We start from the raw sequence: 18,583 nt of genomic DNA, 5'->3' as shown, positions 1-18,583 counted from the left end.
TTTTAATGGGTTTTGTTAAATTTTTTTATTCAGTTTAATTATTTTGCTGATGTACAGTAAGTCTTCAAAACAAGAGACATTAGCAAATTTTTTTGGCTTATTAACAGTAACTTAAAGAGTTTGTTAGAGTAGTGTTTTTGTGGGTTTACTCTCCGAATTAAAGATGATTTTGAGTTTTGAGAGTTTGTTGGAGTTGCTCTTATAAATGGTAACCGTTGACAGAAAACTATAAATAAGGGGTGTGTAGTCAATCCACCCACCCGTCAACACCGATTCGACTTGACCCAACCCGTCGGATTGGGTCAGGTTTTAGGGCTTAGTTGGTTGAGTTAGGTTACAAAGGTTTTTTTGATAGCAGGGCGAGTTGAGTTCGGGCTATAAAATTTCAAATTTGCTAAATCTAACCCGACTCCTATATATTTAAAATATATTATATAATTAATAATTTTTTTTAAATAACTAGTTATTTCTATTTATATAAAAGCTAATTAATTCACACAAACTCTAAAACATTTTCTCTTAATGTGCTGCCTCCCCCTCCCTTTTGAACCCTAACCCTCTCTTCCTCTGTTGAGCCACTACCGTCCATCAGCTATCATCACCACCTCTATCTTTCTGGTGATAGCTCTCTCTTCCGATGTTAGGTAAAGTTTCTCAATGTTTTCTCTCTCTTGCTCTATTTCTCTTTCTCTCGCTTCTCTCTCTCTCTCTCACTCACTCTATCTGTTTATCTCTCTTATTGTGGTGGATCAGTATTTATTTTTTGCTTTGTTGATTTCTTAGTTTTCTTTTTACTAATTTTTAAATGATTTTGCGCTGTCTCAACCATAAATTTCTTTCTTACTCTGGTGGTTCTCTCTTCTGGTGTTAGGTGCAGGTACTTGGGTTTCTTTCTTTTACTCTATTTCTCTTTTTCTGGCCTCTCTCTCTCCTCTCTCTCACTTTATCTGCTTATCTCTCTTGCCGTGGTGGATCAATGTTTAGTTTTTACTTTGTTGATTTCTTAGTTTTTTTTTGGCTGATTTTTAAATGTTTTTGTTTTGTCTCAACTTCCAAGTCTATTTCTTACTCTACAATATTTTCTCTTGCCGACTTGTTGTGTCCTTTTCTTTCTATCTTACTTTGCATGTTTGTCTCTGTCTGGCCCTCTTCTTATTGTTTTTACTATTGTTGGTTAGTCATTAGTATTGTTTGCCTCTAAAGAGTTACATTGATACTAATTTTTGGGTTTTTTTTTAAAATATATTTATATTTATATTTTTGTGTTCAATTTAATAATATAGTAATAAAAAAAAAATTTCTAACTCATGGGTTTAACCCGACCTAACCCGACTCATGTGGGTTGGGTTGGGTTGGACTTATGTGATGGGTTGAGTTGGGTTGAATTTTTTTTAACCCACCATGATGGGTTGGGTCAAAAAATCTCCTTAACCCGACTCATGGACACCCCTAACTATAAATAGAGAATGAATCTCCAATTTTGGACATGCATGACTATCCAATCAAACCAAGAACATCGATTCTCTCTCATTCATGTGAGTTCTATTTTTTTTTCTTTTATTAAATTTATTTTGAATTGTAGTTTTGTAGAGTTTTATTAATTTTTGAGATATGTTTTTTCAGTTTGGACCGTAGGAGTGAAAATATTGTGATTGAGAAAGTTATTTTAAATTAGTTCAAATTGCAAAAAATAAATTTGATGAGACTATTCTCAAAAAATTATCAGGTCCACGATTAGTTAAATTTTACATTACAATTTATTTCATTTGAGCAATTATTAAAAGCAGAAGTTACAAGTTAAAACTATTTTCAAAAAAAAAAAAAAATTATTTCATTTGCATTTATTTAGAGAGCGGAAAACAAGAAATCGGAAGAAGTTATTGTAGTTGTAAGGGCATTTCAACTTAGATCCGTGGTTACAAGAAGTTGACAATAACTTACAATGCACAAATATGTAGATCCTGAGTCCACTCTGCTTGTGTCTCTTCTTCCAAATGTGGAACTGCTCGTCGTGGCGCTGGTGTCTCTTCTTCTTCCAGATGTGGAACTGCTCGTGGCATTTGAAATTTTTCTTTAAGGTCCAAATGCTCTATCAAAAACCAGATATGCGTAAGAAACTCCCCACCTTTTCGTAGCTGTTGAGCGTGACTAGTTCCATTACAAAGTGCAGCAACATGAGTTAGGATCTCAACCCAAAACTTAGCCAAGAGCTCCCATTTTTGTTCTTCCTTCTCTCTCAATTTTCGTGCAACCAGATCTGCACATGCTAGCAAATCTGTATCTAATAAATAGCCCTTGACAGACTCAACATGGCCAGGTTCTCTTTTGAGGTAAACCCTTCCGTCAGTTAGACGTGACGTTAATTCTTCAAAAACTCGGGACATCGATGATCCTCTGCAATGTTTGAGAAGATCCCCAACGTGTCTACATGAAGATTGAAAGTTGACTTTTACACTTCCCATTGAAAACATGTTAGGACAAAAGGCAACTATATACATTATGTACTCTGATATCTCCTTAATCACATGTCGTTGTTTATCCGCTTCTGCGTTGCTACCCTGATCAGTGTAAAAGCAGAGTTCCGTGGCAAGGTGCCAGATGATAATGCTCACATCAAGTTCTACAAATATGGTTCTATCCTGAGTTAAGTACAGGACATTATAGTCTACAGAAAGCACTGATTTATAAACATTTGGGTTTTCCTTAATCTTGTCCCAGACTAAGCTTTTCAGCTCATCAGAGACCTGCTTGTTGGTCCTATAGTAAAGCATCTCTAGTTCCCCACTTATCCTTGGCAATATGTGACTGAAGAACAACACTCTCAAGTCAACAAAGAATTTTGGGGTTCCATGTAGGTCAATTCCAGGATTTTTGGAGCAAAAGCTAAGCATATTGAATTGACCCATTGTGTTTGACCACAATTTATCATTACTGACAAATAATGAGAAAAACGGATTAAGCTTTTCTAACCATGGGCATTGAAGTCCCTTATTAGAGGAAATCTGTAAAATCACAGTATATGTCTCTATAAATAGAGCTCCACCCAGCAGTATGTAAGTGATAATCAAATCCACTTTCAGATCTCTTTGTCTCTCTTTTACGATGAAGAATACAAACACGCAAAAGATGAAACAATGAGTGATGCTGCGAAAGATGCAACCCCAACTCCTATAAAACAAAGGAGCCTTGGTGTAGAAATAATCATATGCATGTCCGAGTTCAATTTCAATCCTTTTGAATGCTCTTTGAAAATCGTAACTTTCAAATTGGCCACGGATGCCTTGTCGGAACGCAACTGGCATCTTCTGATATAGAAAGAGATCTCTGAATTTGCCAAAAGTAATAAGTGGGTCTGTTGTTGTACCACCATTGCTGATACCAGTGTCTACCGGAGGTATCTCATCAGCGTCTACTGGAGGTTTATTTGCTGATCGCATGACCCATATCCTTTCTACATACCTGATGAACCCAACAAGAATCATGGGAATAGTAAGAAGCGATAGCCAGTTGCCCTTCAAAGATGTGTTAAAGATGTAGAATGTCACACATGATTGAACAACTAGTGCAAGAAAGTGCCTTAACCACAATTGATTGTCTTGTATCGCGAAAGCTGTGATTGTGTCCTGACCGCCAAGGTGTAAAAGCATAAATGGTGCCCAGAATGCCGTGAGCTCATTATGTACTATAGGATTATTATTGCCAAAATTACGCTTTTTACTGGAGATGACACCTAGTGCAATTGTTGCCACTGAATCAGCCATGAGGTAGCAAAACCACAGAAAGATATGGATCCTTATTTTAGCATTACATCTTCTTTGTCTGCCAAAGTGAAAGAGAGACAGTTGCAAGGTGAGACTGAGAAGGACCAGCAGTCGTAGCTCCCAATTATTCCATATTTTCTGCAGTAACTCTGGAACCACTTGAAAATGCTTTCCTGTTTCCAGGAAAATCAAAATATTCAAAACTTCACCAGGATTTAAACCAAAAGATAATATTATGTTTTGGCAAGACATAACTAAATTTTAGTTTGCATAGAACTCATCAAGGAGACCAAAAATGGAATAGAAAAGATAAAAAGTCTTGATAGAAGAAGTTTTTATAAATTAAACAAAAAATATGTGTTACATTAATATAGCCTATATCGGTTTTTTCCCTTTTTCATATGAATGAGGTACTTCGATTGAAATAAGAACATCAATATTGTTAAGGTTATTGTGTGATTGTATAATGTTGAATGATGAGCGGAATTATGAAAAAAAAAGAATATACACAAAAGTTTATATGGTTTGGCTTCATGCCCTACGTCCATGGTGAAAATGTCCTTGAACGACTACATATTCTATATAAAAATAAGTCAATAACTTGAATATATAAATACATAAAGTATTACATTTTTTTACCAACAACGAGAAAAAAAAAAAAAAACTAGTAAGAGGTAAAGTGAGAACTAAAAATGTTGAGATGGAAATAGTAAATTGAGAAAGAGTTTGAAACGATAATACAGAAGAGAAAAAATGGAAAGAGAAAAAATAATTGCCAGCACTGCCAAGGAGAGCTCACGACCACAATATTTCTCTTGGTATTGTTTTACAAGGAAAATTGAAATTAGAGATTATTTTTATATAATGTGTTGAACGAGTTAAAATTTTAAATAATTAGAAATTTTTATTTCTTGTTCTCGAATAGGCTTTTTGTTGAAGAATTTGTTCATTTATTATTGTTTGGTATATTCTTGTTTTTGTTTGGGTTACTTTTATTGTTATTTGGACTGATTTTTATAGTTGTTATTTTTAAGCCTTTTTTTTTTTTTTGGGTTAAGGATTATGTTTGGTCTAGTCTTGTTTTTGGTTGGGTTACTCTTATTGTTATTTGGGCTAATTTTTATAGTTGTAACTTTAAGCCTTTTTTTTTTTTTGGTTAAGGGTTCAAGGATTATGTTTGAGGGGCAGAATTATTTTTAGGATGATGTTATGTCTATAACATTTTTACAACAAATCTTATTTAACAACTTGTTATTGGTGGGTAAAAAAGTAATGTTAGTATTGTATTCAAATTAGAATTAGTAACAGCTTACAATGTAGAATTTAATGTAAAATTATTATGAAAATGTTGTGGATATAGAAATACTTTTATTTTTGTTGAGCCGAAATTTTTGTGATTTTTAAGTTAGAGTCTTCAACGTTTATATTAGGGTGGTCAAAATTGGTTAGTTTAGTGAATAATATTTTTTTTAGCAAGTGTATATATATATATTTGCAAGTTAGGATGTCCTATGACTACCTTGACATAAATGTGAAGCCGTCAATGGCCACTTAATTGGGTCATTATACATTTAACACTTGCCCTCAAATTAAAGGGGAAAGCTTGAGTATTGAATATCTTGGATATATAGCTTGATGTGGTACCTATGTTGCTAAATGGTAAAATATTGTATATCGCCAACGTTACACTAATAAGTAATTACAGAGTTGACATCTGGTTGGCATGACAGACATTGATCCTATGTCATTATTACCTTGATGTCTGGCTAGAATGACTGAGTTCGATCCTATGTCATGACCTTACATAGAAGACCAACTATGTGCCTAGGGCTTACATGAAAAAACCTTACAATACCACGTGACTTTTTTATTTATTTATTTATTTTTTCTGGGTTGCCGTGTTTATGAACCCATGTGTTAAACTTTTTGAGGTTTGGACTAATATTAACCAAATTTTAGAGTTTTTAAAACCGACCAGTTTGGTCTTTAAACCGATCTTGGTCTCTAAACTATTACTTATTTTTCTCCTCTTTCTTATAATACTTAGAAACTAAATTGATTATATAGTCTTAGAACATACTAACATTAGCCAAAATCTCAAGGGTTAACTATATTTTGCGGAAAAACCAAATCAAATCTCGGATGATGCTCACTTCTTTGTCATCCTTGATGTCTTGGTGATATAGGACCAGTTCCAAAAGCGGCTAAGTTGATCCTTTCTTAAACCTCAAGTGTTTGAAGTTCCTACTTCAATAGAGATCACTGATGCACACCTTGGGTGAAAATCATGATTGCTTTGCCACTTGATCAAATGATCATGGTTCGCTTGCATGAGGACTTCATGAGGGTGTCAAGGCGATAAACTCGGCTGTGTTTTGAGCAATGGTTGTGTACTCCATGGACAGTTCTTGGAGCTCGGTTAAGAGTGATTTGTTAAATGACACCCCCATGGTGAATCAGGAATGGTGTGAATTTCAACCCATGAAAGGTGGTTAGTGTAGATGAATCTCAAACCTTCGATCTGGGTCTGAACAACTTGCACCAATACACGTGGATTTCAAGCATGTTTTTGGCGGCGACAAAGGAGTTTGTGAGTGAACACGATTGTTTGGGTTTCTGTGCTTGTGTACAGCGGTTTTGCCAAAATCGAATTTTGGCTCTGAATCCATAGGTCATTAAAGTTGTTCTGTAAATCTGTTTGAAGATTGAACGTTGAGCCGAAGTATGAAAAAGAGAGTACACACAAATGTTTATACACTAGATTTCATAATTAACCTAAATAATCACTTGGCTAAACAATCTTTTTTAAGGAGTCTAAACAAACACAAACCTAACAAAATTTACTTTCCATACAAATCTTGATTTTCTCTATTTATCTTATATTTTTAAGAGTGAAAATGATGAGGTGACTTAGTGCTACATAAAGGAGCTAATCTCAAATGTGTAAAATGAAACTTTTCAAAACATGGGTAGACAATGTTAAAAAGACTCAAACTACACGAATGTAAACTAATTAACCTTAAACTATATTATATCTAATATTTTAGTAACATACCTGTAATAAGCATTATCCTTTGTTCAGCCTTTGAGATCTTCTTGATGCCACTTGGGTCAGAGTTCTTTTGAGAGGGTGAAGCGTGAATCATTTGCCATGCTCGATTGTTTATATATATATATATATTAAAATAGGACAAAAGTAAAAGTATTATTCATAAAAAAAGAAGATAAAAACATATTCTTGCCTTGCATGTTGAAAAAAAACAGAAGATAAAAACAAATTCCTACCTTGCATGTTGAAAAAAGGAAGAAAACATTTATAAAAGTATGATCCTTTACCTTGCTTACGGGTTTATTCCAAAAGTGTTTGTTTGATATGAAAATTATCTTGAGATGACTTTGAGACTTAACGTGTGTTCCTGTTTCTTGGTTATGTTGAGCCCTTCACTTGAATTTGTGTTTGAAGGGTTAAGGATTTCATAACGTCTCAATATTGACGGTCTAAGACATGATGAAATTCCGATTTAATGACTAATAAGTTAATTGTGGTAAAGTGTAAAACGTAAGATATGGCCAGTCGAGACTGAACTATCTCATTGGAAGCTATTTTGACGGAAAACAACCCATTTTTTTTAAATGGATATAAAACTACTTAAATAAGTGTTGAAAAGTAGTCAAAATTCTTGTAATTCAATTGATTAGTACCTGCTAATACTATCAAATCCTCATTTCCCCATTGTAACTATCAAATCTAATATTATATATAAAAGCAGAATCATTTCTTTGCAATTAAAGATGTTGTGACATGTTAGAAAAAATGCCATTTAAAATTCTGCCATGTGTAGAGTTTAATTGTGCAGTGTCATATTGTATGACACAATCAATTGTCCAAAAAACAATGCAATTAGTAATTCTTAAGAAACAGTTTAAAACACACCACTTAGTGTGCGCTTGGCTCCAAATTAAAAAAAGTTAGCTTATTTTATTATTCAGTTTATTTTTTTTACTACTATTCATAGGCCCACTATACTTTTTGGTACTATTCATAGTTCTACTGTACTATTTCAGCTAATTTTTACCTTTATCTACAGTACTTTCAGCAAAAAATTTTCAATTTCAGCAATATAAATGGATCCCAAACAGACCCTTAACCCATTGCTTTACTCAATGTTTATAACAAAAACTAACTGGCTATTTAAAACACCATTTCACTTCCTATTTTACGAAAAATAGCGATTGATAGAGAGATCATAAGGCAAAGAGAGAAACATTTGAGAAGGGCCGGCCCTAGACATTTTAGGGCCTAAGGCGAGAACTAAAAATGGGGTCTTTTTTATACCTATATATTAATTAAATTAATGTTTATTTAATATTTTTATATTATAATATATTTCATTTAAAATCTATTTTTCTTGCCTTTTGAGATGCAAATTGACTAATTAACAAAATCTATTTCATCTAAATTTTGTGTTATATTTTTTTTATTACTAATAACAAATTTATCCATTAATCCCTTTTGAGACTCAATTAATTTTTTTTTATAAAGTTTTTCATATCCAGATGCATATTTTCTAGTAGACATTTCTAATCAAACAATATATTTATAAAGACTAAAATAAAAAATAACTTTCAAGTGTAGAGCAAATGAGAAATAAAACCTGATTTATATAGAAAGTATTGTTGTAGTTTCACCGAACAATAACAAGTTTTTAGCAATCTCAACTTGCATAAATAAAGACTTATTTAATATATTACCACTAACTAATATATATATAAACACAAGATTAAAATTAAAAAAAAAAAGCACAAGCATAACAAAAATTTAAGCACAACTATAACACTAGGCTTATTAATTTATAATACCCATCCACAAAAAAACACAAAACAAATCCTATCTATAACCCCAAAAAAAAGGGCTGAATCATTACAAATACGGCTGAATCATTGAAAAAAAATGGCCGAATCGTTAAAGAAAACAAAAACTTGAAGGCCCAAAACTATTACAAAACTAGGGCCTAATCTCAATCTTATTACAAGAATACAAGTCAAAGTGAAAGTGCCCAAACCGGGCCCCAAATATTTATAATTTATACCTGAAGATGAAGTGAACGGCTGGTGAGTGGTGAGCAGTTGACTGATGAGGGAGGCGGAGAGCAGATTCAGAGAAAGAATGAGAGAGGCGTTGAGGTGGTGAGGCGGACTGATGAGGGAGGCGCCGAGGCGATCCAGGCTTGCTGCCTTGCTTCAGTTGCTTGAGCTATTGCCTGTTGAGCAAATGAGGAGTGATTTAAGTGAACAGTGGAATTGAGAGAATCAGAGATAGAGAGAGGCGAAGAGCAGAGAGAAAGGTAAAATTTTTAGGGTTTGAATTGTTTTATTTGTTTTGATTTGTAATTGTTTTGTGCTTAATCTCTTAGACTGGATTGTAGTTTATCTGGATGATTTTTGGTTTGTCCAGAGGATAACAATGTTTAACCAGATTTACCAAAATTTTTGTTTTTTGGTTAAAAAGATGTACCAGATTTTTGTAATTCATTTGATACTTTTTTTTTTTGGTTTAAATATGATACTAATTTTTTTTTTTTTTTGGTTTAAGTCTGATACTAAATTTTTCCCCCTACTACCCATTATTTTTTAAAATTTGGGGGCCTCCCTTCCACTGGGGGGCCTTAGACAATTGCCTAACTCACCTAAGGGAAGGGCCGGCCTTGCAATTGAGAACTGCCATTCTAGCCTTCCGCGATCTTTGGGTCTCTTGCTAACTTGCTATCAGTAAGTTTTGATTTTTTAAAGCATTTTATACTTTTAGAGAAAGAAATTGGTGTTAAATATTATTTAGGCTTGGGATTGTACTTGCTATACGTATTTGGCTGACGTACATTAAGGTATTTTGATTATTTTAGTTTGATTGCTTTTGCTTAAACCTTATGACTGACAACCTTTCGCTATTTACATATAAAGAAACCAAAACATTTAGAATCAACATTAAGAGAAAGTCAATAACTATAAGTCACACATAGAGACGAAGAGACAGACAACGAGAAAGAGGAAACAGAGCATTCCCACCCATTGGCAGGTAAAGCTTTTAAAGAAAAATGACAAATTGGCTTTATAAAATCTAGAATTTGGGTTAGAATCTGTTTGAACTAAAGTCTCTTGGTCAGAATCAAATAGTTTCTTAAGCTTCACTTTTAAGTTAATGTGGTGTTGAAGAACTTGCGTGGCTAAAATATTTTATTCTTTATAAATTCTCACCACAATTTTTTAAAAAATCCTGTGGGTTGCATGTTTTGTTCATTAAGAATGATACTGCCATGGTTTTTTTCTATCTTTGCTAAGGACGGACAGGGATACTTCAATTAGTTCATGCATGTGATTTGTATAGTGTATATTAGGTTATAGCAGGGCCGGCCCAAACGTTTTGGAGGCTCAAGGCGAAATCTTCAAATAGGGCCTTTATGTTATTTCTTAAATAGTAGTTAACTAGCATTTTATATAATATTTTTTAAGAGAAAAATCCATTCTTTTTTACTTTTTAATATGATTTTTTAAAGAAAACGCTAAGGTTATAACAAATTTTATTACAAATTGATGTTGTAATGGATGTGATCAGTGACATGAGGCTCACAAAAATGCTAGAGATATTATAAAATTTACAACATGAGAATTGCATAGATATATCAACAATCACAAAATTTCATTCAAAAATGTATTCAATAGTTTGTTGAAGTCTACATATCATAGTCATTGTCATATCAAATTATAAAAGTTATATAGACCACTGTGTGCCCTTGAAGGTTGGCGCAATGGTCATTCCACAAGTATAAGTACTTGTGGGGTGTGAGGCCAAGGTTCGGGGTTTAAATTTCTAGGAGGGAGTTTCGCATACATATACACTTAAATAGGCTAGAACATAATTTTTATCTTGTATAAATATAAATGAATAGTTAAAATTTATGTAGTAAATTTTATAGTATTTTTAACATTTTCTTATTTGAATTACTTGTGATTAGTAACATGTTTATTTGTAAGACCTATTTATTTAAATTTGTCTTATCTTTTTCTCTAGCATTACTTAATTCTTTTGGCCTTTTTAATAATGAAAAAAAAATGTTAACCAAAATTCTTTTAATATCTCCCAAAAATATTTATATATAAAAAAAAAACAAAAGCAAAAACAAAAAAACAATTTTTGCCTCCCGAATTTGGGGTCTTTCTCTAGTAGGGGGCCCTAGGCAATGGCCTAATTGGCCTAGGCCTAGGGCTGGACCTGGGTTATAGTACCTTGGTGTTTGCAGAAAGGAATAGCTCATGAGATTAATGTTCATAGTTTTCCTACTTTTTTTTAAAAAATATTTATGTTTATTGCCTAAATGGTTTCCTTCTTTAGTTGGTACTAAGCCCTCATGAAAAAACCATGTTTGAATGAAACATCTATAACTGATGAATTTTTACCCTACCAATCCTAGTTTGAATGTATCTATTGTTTGATTTATATCATTATCATATAAAATATGAGTGGGGTGGGGGTTAAATTGTGCTGCTTCTTCTTTGCTGATTTCTTACTATAATTTTATACCACATGCATGTTTAAGTCTAGAAAAACCCTTATCCTTTGTTTTGTGTTTTAGGACTATGCATGATTTGTTGTTCTGTTTGAATTTTTTATTAGTTTTTTTTTTTTTGGGAAGAGATGAATTTTTTGTTAGTTATGTACACAATGCAAGTTAATTTAGTTTCTTTGTTTGACTTGATTACATATATTATAATTCAAATCCTCTGACCCACCTTATTAACCAATATTATTGACAAAGTTATATTATAATGAAAGTTTTTTGTTATGTTCTATAATTTCACAGCTCTAACAGAAGAGTTCATTTTCTCATCCTACTTGGATCAAGCCGCATTGGTTTTTGGTGGACTTAGGAAGAATTTCGTAGGGACAGGTCATTTGAAATAAGCATATAATACAAAGTTAAATTTATTATCTATGTTTTTTTTTGGGGGGTTTCTTTTAATGTTTGATAAATTGCGCTAAAAAGCTTGAAAAAAGCTGTTAATGGTTGGAGAAATTGGAGGGAATGATTATAACTATGCATTGCTTCAAGGAAAAACAATTGAGTACATTAGACACATGGTTCTAGAAATTTTCCAAGCAATAAAGGATGTTGTTACAGTAAGTTTTTTTTTTAGTAAACAAATTAAATTCATTTTTTTTCCTTGCAAAATGACTTTCTATTATTATTGATTCCTAATTCTCTATTATTGTTCCATAGAGTCATCAGTTATGGTGCTACTTGGGTGGTTGTCCCTAAAATCTTCCCAATAGGCTGTTTACCAATCTATCTTGCAGTATTCTAGACCAATTCTGCTACTTACGACAAATTTTTATTGCCTAAAGGGATTGATTAATTTCTCAATAAATCAAAATGATCAACTCAAGCAAGCCCTTTAAAATTTCAAAAAAAGAAAATTCTGACGTTGTTATAGTATATGGTGATTATTGCAGTGCTTTGCAGTGAGTTTACCGTTATTATCCACTTCTTGGTGAGTCTTATGAGTTTGTAATTTTTATAGACTTAAAGTAGGATGTTAACTGCATTTAAAATTCCTTTCCATCTAAACTGAATAATTATGATTACTACATAATCATTTATTTTAAATACTCTCATTTTTTGTTTTTGTGGACGTGATTTTTTAGATTTGCATGCCAGTACTGCCTATCCAAGAACCCACAATATACACTATGGATTAGGTTTGGATTAAATACCCCTTTTCCACAAGTGTGAACATTGTTTATGTTCTTTTAGAAGATTCTTTCTAATTTTAAAATTTAAAATATATTTACTTTTAAACTTAGTTTTGTCCTTTATACTATCCTTTGTTACATTGTAAATAAATAAATAAATGTTGTAAATATTATTGTTCTTTAGATAGTATAACTACCTGGATGAGTATTTATTGTATAGTTATGTCAAGTTGATGATATTTTAAATATGTATTCTATTATTATGTCAAGTTGATAGTATTTTAAATATGAATAAATAAATCAATGTTGTCAGAATTATTGTTCTTAAGATAGTATAACTATAATTGAGATACAAAATTTTAGTTGTTCTATAAAACAAAATGGATATACTACATTACTTGGATGATTTTATTTTATTTTTGAGAAAACCTAGATGAGTATTTTATTGTATTGTTATGTCAAGTGGATGGTATTTTAAATATGTACTGTATTGTTATGTCAAGTTGATAGTATTTTAAATATGTAAAATGTTTCCGTGCATTGCGTAGGTTAAATGCTAGTTATAATAAAATAAAAGAATAGAAAAGTAAATTGGTTACTGTCTTAAACTAAATGAGACTTTTTTTTTGAGAGAGTTTCAACTTATGACGTCTACTTCTGAAGATAACTCTTTATCATTAGATTAAGACACCAATCAGTTTTTGGTGTAGGCAGGAATTGAACTTCAGATCTCTTATTTAACCATAAGAGACTTTAGCAGTTAAGCTAACTGGAACCTACAAATGAGATTAATTATTAATTTGTTACTATATTGAATAATTACAATAATAAATAATTTGAATTTACGCATTGCATGTATCCTTAGATTTTAGTCTTGTTTGTACTTGGGCTTCAACAATTATAAGCAGTTATTGTAGACTATATGTTGCCTTCTCCTTGATCTTCTGAGGCACCGGTCTTAATGTTTAGTTAAATATTTTTAAAAATTTTAAATTCATATAAATAATCTACCTTTTTGTCTTTTATTTTTTGAATTGACAGTTAAAGTGGGGGAGAGGAGATTTGAATTCTAATTTTTTTTATTGGAAACACAATGAGGTGCTAGATTGCTAGTTGAGCTGCAAGACTCTTAGTATATATATGAATTAATTTCTTATATATTAAAAAAACTACATCAAGTCATTCTATACATAACTCAAAAAAACTATTTTTTCCCCATCAAGCCAATTTATAAATTATGAACTATCTTTTAAATAAGATTGATCACAATTAATATTTTCAAAAATATTTTAGATTAATATTTTTGTTCAATAAATTAGAAATTTTACCTTTAGGGAATAATTTAAAAATTTTTGAACCATATAAAAATTTAATGAATTTAAATATTTTAAGTAATAAGTCATTTTACATGCCTAGCACAACATTTACAAGTCAATATAACTAAGAGAACATTTTTTTTTAATGAAAAGAACAATAAAGACCTCTAACTCCTAACAAGAAAAACCACTATTATCCTTTATTTTTTCTTAAAATAAAAGATACAAGGGTAGTGTCCTTATTTCTAATTCTCCTAATGTTAAAAAAAGGGATTCTGTTTTTGAAAAAAAATAAAAGAATTCTATTAAAGAGATATTTAGTTATCCTCTTTTTTTAAAAGAAATATATACCTTGAACATATTTTGATTTAATGAGATACAAATTGCATTATAGTAATAGAGAAAAGAAAAGGTGGCTGGAATTCCAGTATGGTTTCTCAAAAAAACAAAGAAAAAAAGAGAGAGGATGTATTAGTCATTTATATCAATATATTACAATTTTTTTTTAAATTATGAAACACTAGTTAAATTTAATTAATAATTTTTTTTATTTCTTATTAAAAAAAATATAGGAGGGTGAGGGTTTGGGGGGTGGGGGAAGATTTTCCTGCTCCCCCTCCCTCCAAGTCCAACCCAAATGGTCATTTTCATCTCTTGTATTTCCTTAGGCCAATTACCCAATTGGGGGCTAACTCCCATTTTTTAAATTCTAAATTAATTTCCGTTATTTATTTGTAAAAAGGAGATTCATTCAAAACTAGATAACCAAAGGAGATTTAGAACAAAACCTGCTACAAAACACACCATTCAAATCCGAATGATAAAAACCTAGAGAACCAACGAAGTTTCAGAACAAAACCTGCTACAGAACACACCATTCAAATCTGAATGATAAAAACCCATCAGCTACTATCTAGTCAACGATCGTCTAGCTACCACATAATATACTCATAAATGTTAGGATGTGTGCTCTTAAATCCTATTGTATGATACTATGTATGACATTATGTATGACTTTGTGTTGTGATTAATAAAGTTATTTTATTATTATCTAAAAATAATGGTAACATGAATATTGAGACATTATCATATAGTCCAGGAGATGCATAGTATGTGATTTATGTGATTTAGTCACAGAAGATATAGATCACAAGTTCTTTGTAAACTTAGAATTTTAGTTTGTAGTAGGTGATGAAGTTGGGTATTTTATCTGCGAAGATTATAACATATCAATTAAGATGATTTGTCTTGATCATGAAAATGAAGATTTCTAGTTGGTATTTGATATGTTTTAAGAGTTAAGACATATTGAATTGGACCACTGTGAGATTTATTATTCTCCTAACGACTGTCAAATGAATAATAAACTCACGACTTCTATTTACGCGAACTCTTAATCCTGAGAGGATAATGGACCTGATCATGAAGTGTAGGTTACTTTGATATATAAGGAGTAAGATCTAAAGTCACGATCAAAACCTCAGTATGTTGGGCAGCCACATTTAGTGATGATGGAACATATATTCTTGAGAGGAATTCATAATCTTTTAACGGAGATATAAAATATTCCCTTAAGATAAGTTTAATGGGTTTGGTTATTCAGAGTGTTAAGCCTAACCACTTTAGTAAAGAGTTACTAAAGTATATATTTATGGAATTGGATTTCATAAATATATGATGAATAACTGAAATGATTAAACCGGGTACTCAAGGAATTAAAATGTAATAATTTATAAAGTGTCAGTCTATATTCATGATTTTGTATTACTATGAATATTTTATGAAGGGGTTGCATGTATAATAAAGTCTTGGGATATAATTTATAAATAAGGCCTAGAGTGCAACTATATTTATATAGTGGTATTAAATATAGTTAATGGTAAATTTGTACTTGTCAAGAGTTACAGAAAAGTCCAAGGCCCATTGGAGCTAGTGTCTTATTGGTCCCTTTTAGTCCCACTCCAAGCCACACACTTAAGCCCAATTGGAAATGCCCAAAAGGCCAGCCCAATTAGATAATCAAGTAGATATTAAGGGAGAAACACACTACAACAAAAGGTATTTTTAGCGACGAAAATTAGTGGAGAAATATTTTTCGTCTCTAAAAATACGAATTTAGCGACGAAATATGAATTTTGTCACTAATAATGAAAAAAAATTATAACATTTAGCGACGAAAAATAATTTTCGTCGCTATTGTGATTTGAAAAATAGGCGCCAGCAAGGGAAACTTTGGCAGGAACTACATTAATCTATATTGACGAAATATTTTGTTGCTAAAAGTTAAAATTTTTAGTGACAAAATATTTTGTTACTGTAGGTATTGCTTTGGATAGTATTAGCGACGAAAATCATTTCGTCGCTATAAGGAAGAATTAGCGACGAAAGATAATTGTCGCTAAAAATAATCATGGTTTTTCATTTCATTGTTTTAGCGACAAAATTACAATTCGTCGCTAAAAGTATGCTATAGCGACAAAATTTGAATTTCGTCCCTAAAAATCTTAACAAAATCTGGGTTCTTTAGTGACGAAATTGAACTTCATCACTAAAAGTGTAAAAAATCCTGATATCTTTTGCAACCAATAAGTAGGCAATAGTGACGAAAATATTTCATCGCTAAAGATGTGACTATAAATATACCACTTCAATTTTTTTAGTCTGACCCTAGCTTTTTTCCTCAGCCTTTCACTCTCACTCTTTCTCTCTCTTCGTTGTTCACCCTCACTCTCTCTGTCTCTCTGCCGTTCTCCGTCAAGTACCTAAGCTGCCGCTGCCGTTGTTCAGCCCCTCCGTCAAGTTTTTTTTTTTTTTATTATTTTTTTATTTATATTTGTGCAGATTTCTTATTGGTGGCTTTTAGGGGATTTACTTTTGGCATTAGTTGAAGACATATGAGGACATTTTCTGTTGGTTCTAATTATATTATGCTACACTTTTTGTATTGTTATAAAACATCTTGAATTATTGTATGTGTTGCAAATAATTATTGTATGGAAGAAGTTTGAATTGGATACTTGTTTTACTTTTTACTTGTAGAATGTATGGATCTTTATTTGTAAATGTATTGTTGAAATAAATGTGTTATTCAAATGTGAGGTTTTAATAATATAATAACAGGTTACAGGTTAATATCAAAGCCATGAAAAAAATAAAAACAGAAAATAAGTTTTAGCAACGAATTTTTTCGTCACAAATATAGCAACCAAAAATTGTTTTAGTGACAACATATTTCGTTGCTAAATGTAGGAGAATTTTGTAAGAAATGGTTTTAGTGACGAAAATTTTCGTCCCTATATATGCTGGATTTTTAAAAAAAATAGTTTTAGTGACGAAATTGTTTGTCACTAAATATGATTTAATAAACTAAAATGTTTTTAGTGACGAAATATTTTCGTCACTAAATAGTGTTTTTAGTGAGGAAAACATTTAGCGACGAAACGTTTTTGTCACTAAAAGTTTTTTTTTTAAACAAATCGGACTTTTAGTGATGAAATTTTTCGTCACCAGCACTTTTAGCGACGGGGTTTCAGCGACGAAATGAGTTTCATCGCTAATTAGTAGATTTCATCGCTAAAAGTCCTTAGCGATGAAAAACTGGACTTTTAGTGACGAATTTTTTCGTCACTGAAAATACATTTTGTTGTAGTGATATACAAAATTTATGTGTGTAAGAGACACTATTGTGAAATAGTATGTATGTGACTGTGAGACATTTTATCATTCTCCCTTAAAAACTGATTGAGAGACCACACTTCTTGGGTGTAAAGTAGAATTGGAGTGAAGATTAAAAGTATTCTCAAGTGCTTCCGATCTTTGTTTTGAAATTCATCACACCAAGGTACACTCTCTTGTTCTTGAATTCTAAAATTTACATCGTGCATGTTATCAATTGTGAATAAAGTAGATCCGTTTATTTTTCGCTGCGTATGTTTTGTATGAGATACAAACCATGATTATTCCAACAATAAATGCGTCAAATTGGATTTAAATTGGTTGGAAACATGTTATACTCTAGTTCTTCTTATTCTACATGTCGTTCAACAATTTGTCAATGTTAAAAATTTTATAAATCAAAAGCAATGATGTACATTTAAAAAATCAAATTATGAATCCTTTACCTTGCCCAATGGTTTGTTCCAAAGCAATGACATTTATAAGTGAAAGTATTATTCTTCAGAAAAAGAAAGGGGGAACAAAAAGAAAAAGAAAGAAGAAGAATTAAGTTCAATCCTTTTTGTTTGGTATTCACATGTGCACACACTTGGATGATGATATGTCTATATAGTTGGATGTGTAGGTAATCATGTAGTTGGATGTTCTTGCGCTCATGCACTTTGACAATTATGCTTAAATGCTAAGGTGATTGGATAGTAAGAGATACGTGCTTAGATGCTCATATACTTGCATATCCATGTGTAAGAATGCTTACATGCTCATATGCTTTGATAATCATATGCTCACTTGCTTTGATAATCATATGCTCACTTGCTCACTCGATCAGATGTTCATATGCCCACATGCTCACATGCTTGTATGTTTTCATGCTTATATGCTCGTATATCCACATGCTCACGTGCTTGGATGTTCCCACCTTTTCGTAGCTGTTGAGCGTGGCTATTTCCTTTACAAACTGCTGCAACATGAGCTAGGGTCTCAACCCAAAACTTAGTCAAGAACTCCCATTTTTGTTCTTCCTTTTCTCTCAATTTTCGTGCAACCAGATCTGCACATGCTAGCAAATTGGTATCTAATAAATA

At 31.7% G+C, this 18,583-nt stretch overlaps 1 protein-coding gene across 1 annotated transcript; it reads right to left on the bottom strand.

Annotated features, from left to right (window-relative positions):
- Positions 1–1,937: 1,937 nt before the first annotated feature.
- LOC142632431 (uncharacterized) lies at positions 1,938–6,907 on the bottom strand. Its single transcript, XM_075806834.1, has 2 exons — positions 6,817–6,907; positions 1,938–3,934 (listed from the first exon to the last, which is right to left on the bottom strand). The coding sequence occupies exons 1-2, from the start codon at positions 6,905–6,907 to the stop codon at positions 1,938–1,940; spliced, it is 2,088 nt and encodes a 695-aa protein (XP_075662949.1).
- Between the last annotated feature and the right edge of the window lie 11,676 nt (positions 6,908–18,583).

This window comes from Castanea sativa, chromosome 4 (genome assembly GCF_040712315.1).
Source record: "Castanea sativa cultivar Marrone di Chiusa Pesio chromosome 4, ASM4071231v1".
In the NCBI taxonomy this organism is placed as follows: domain Eukaryota; kingdom Viridiplantae; phylum Streptophyta; class Magnoliopsida; order Fagales; family Fagaceae; genus Castanea; species Castanea sativa.
This window is presented reverse-complemented; position numbering and strand designations above follow the sequence as displayed.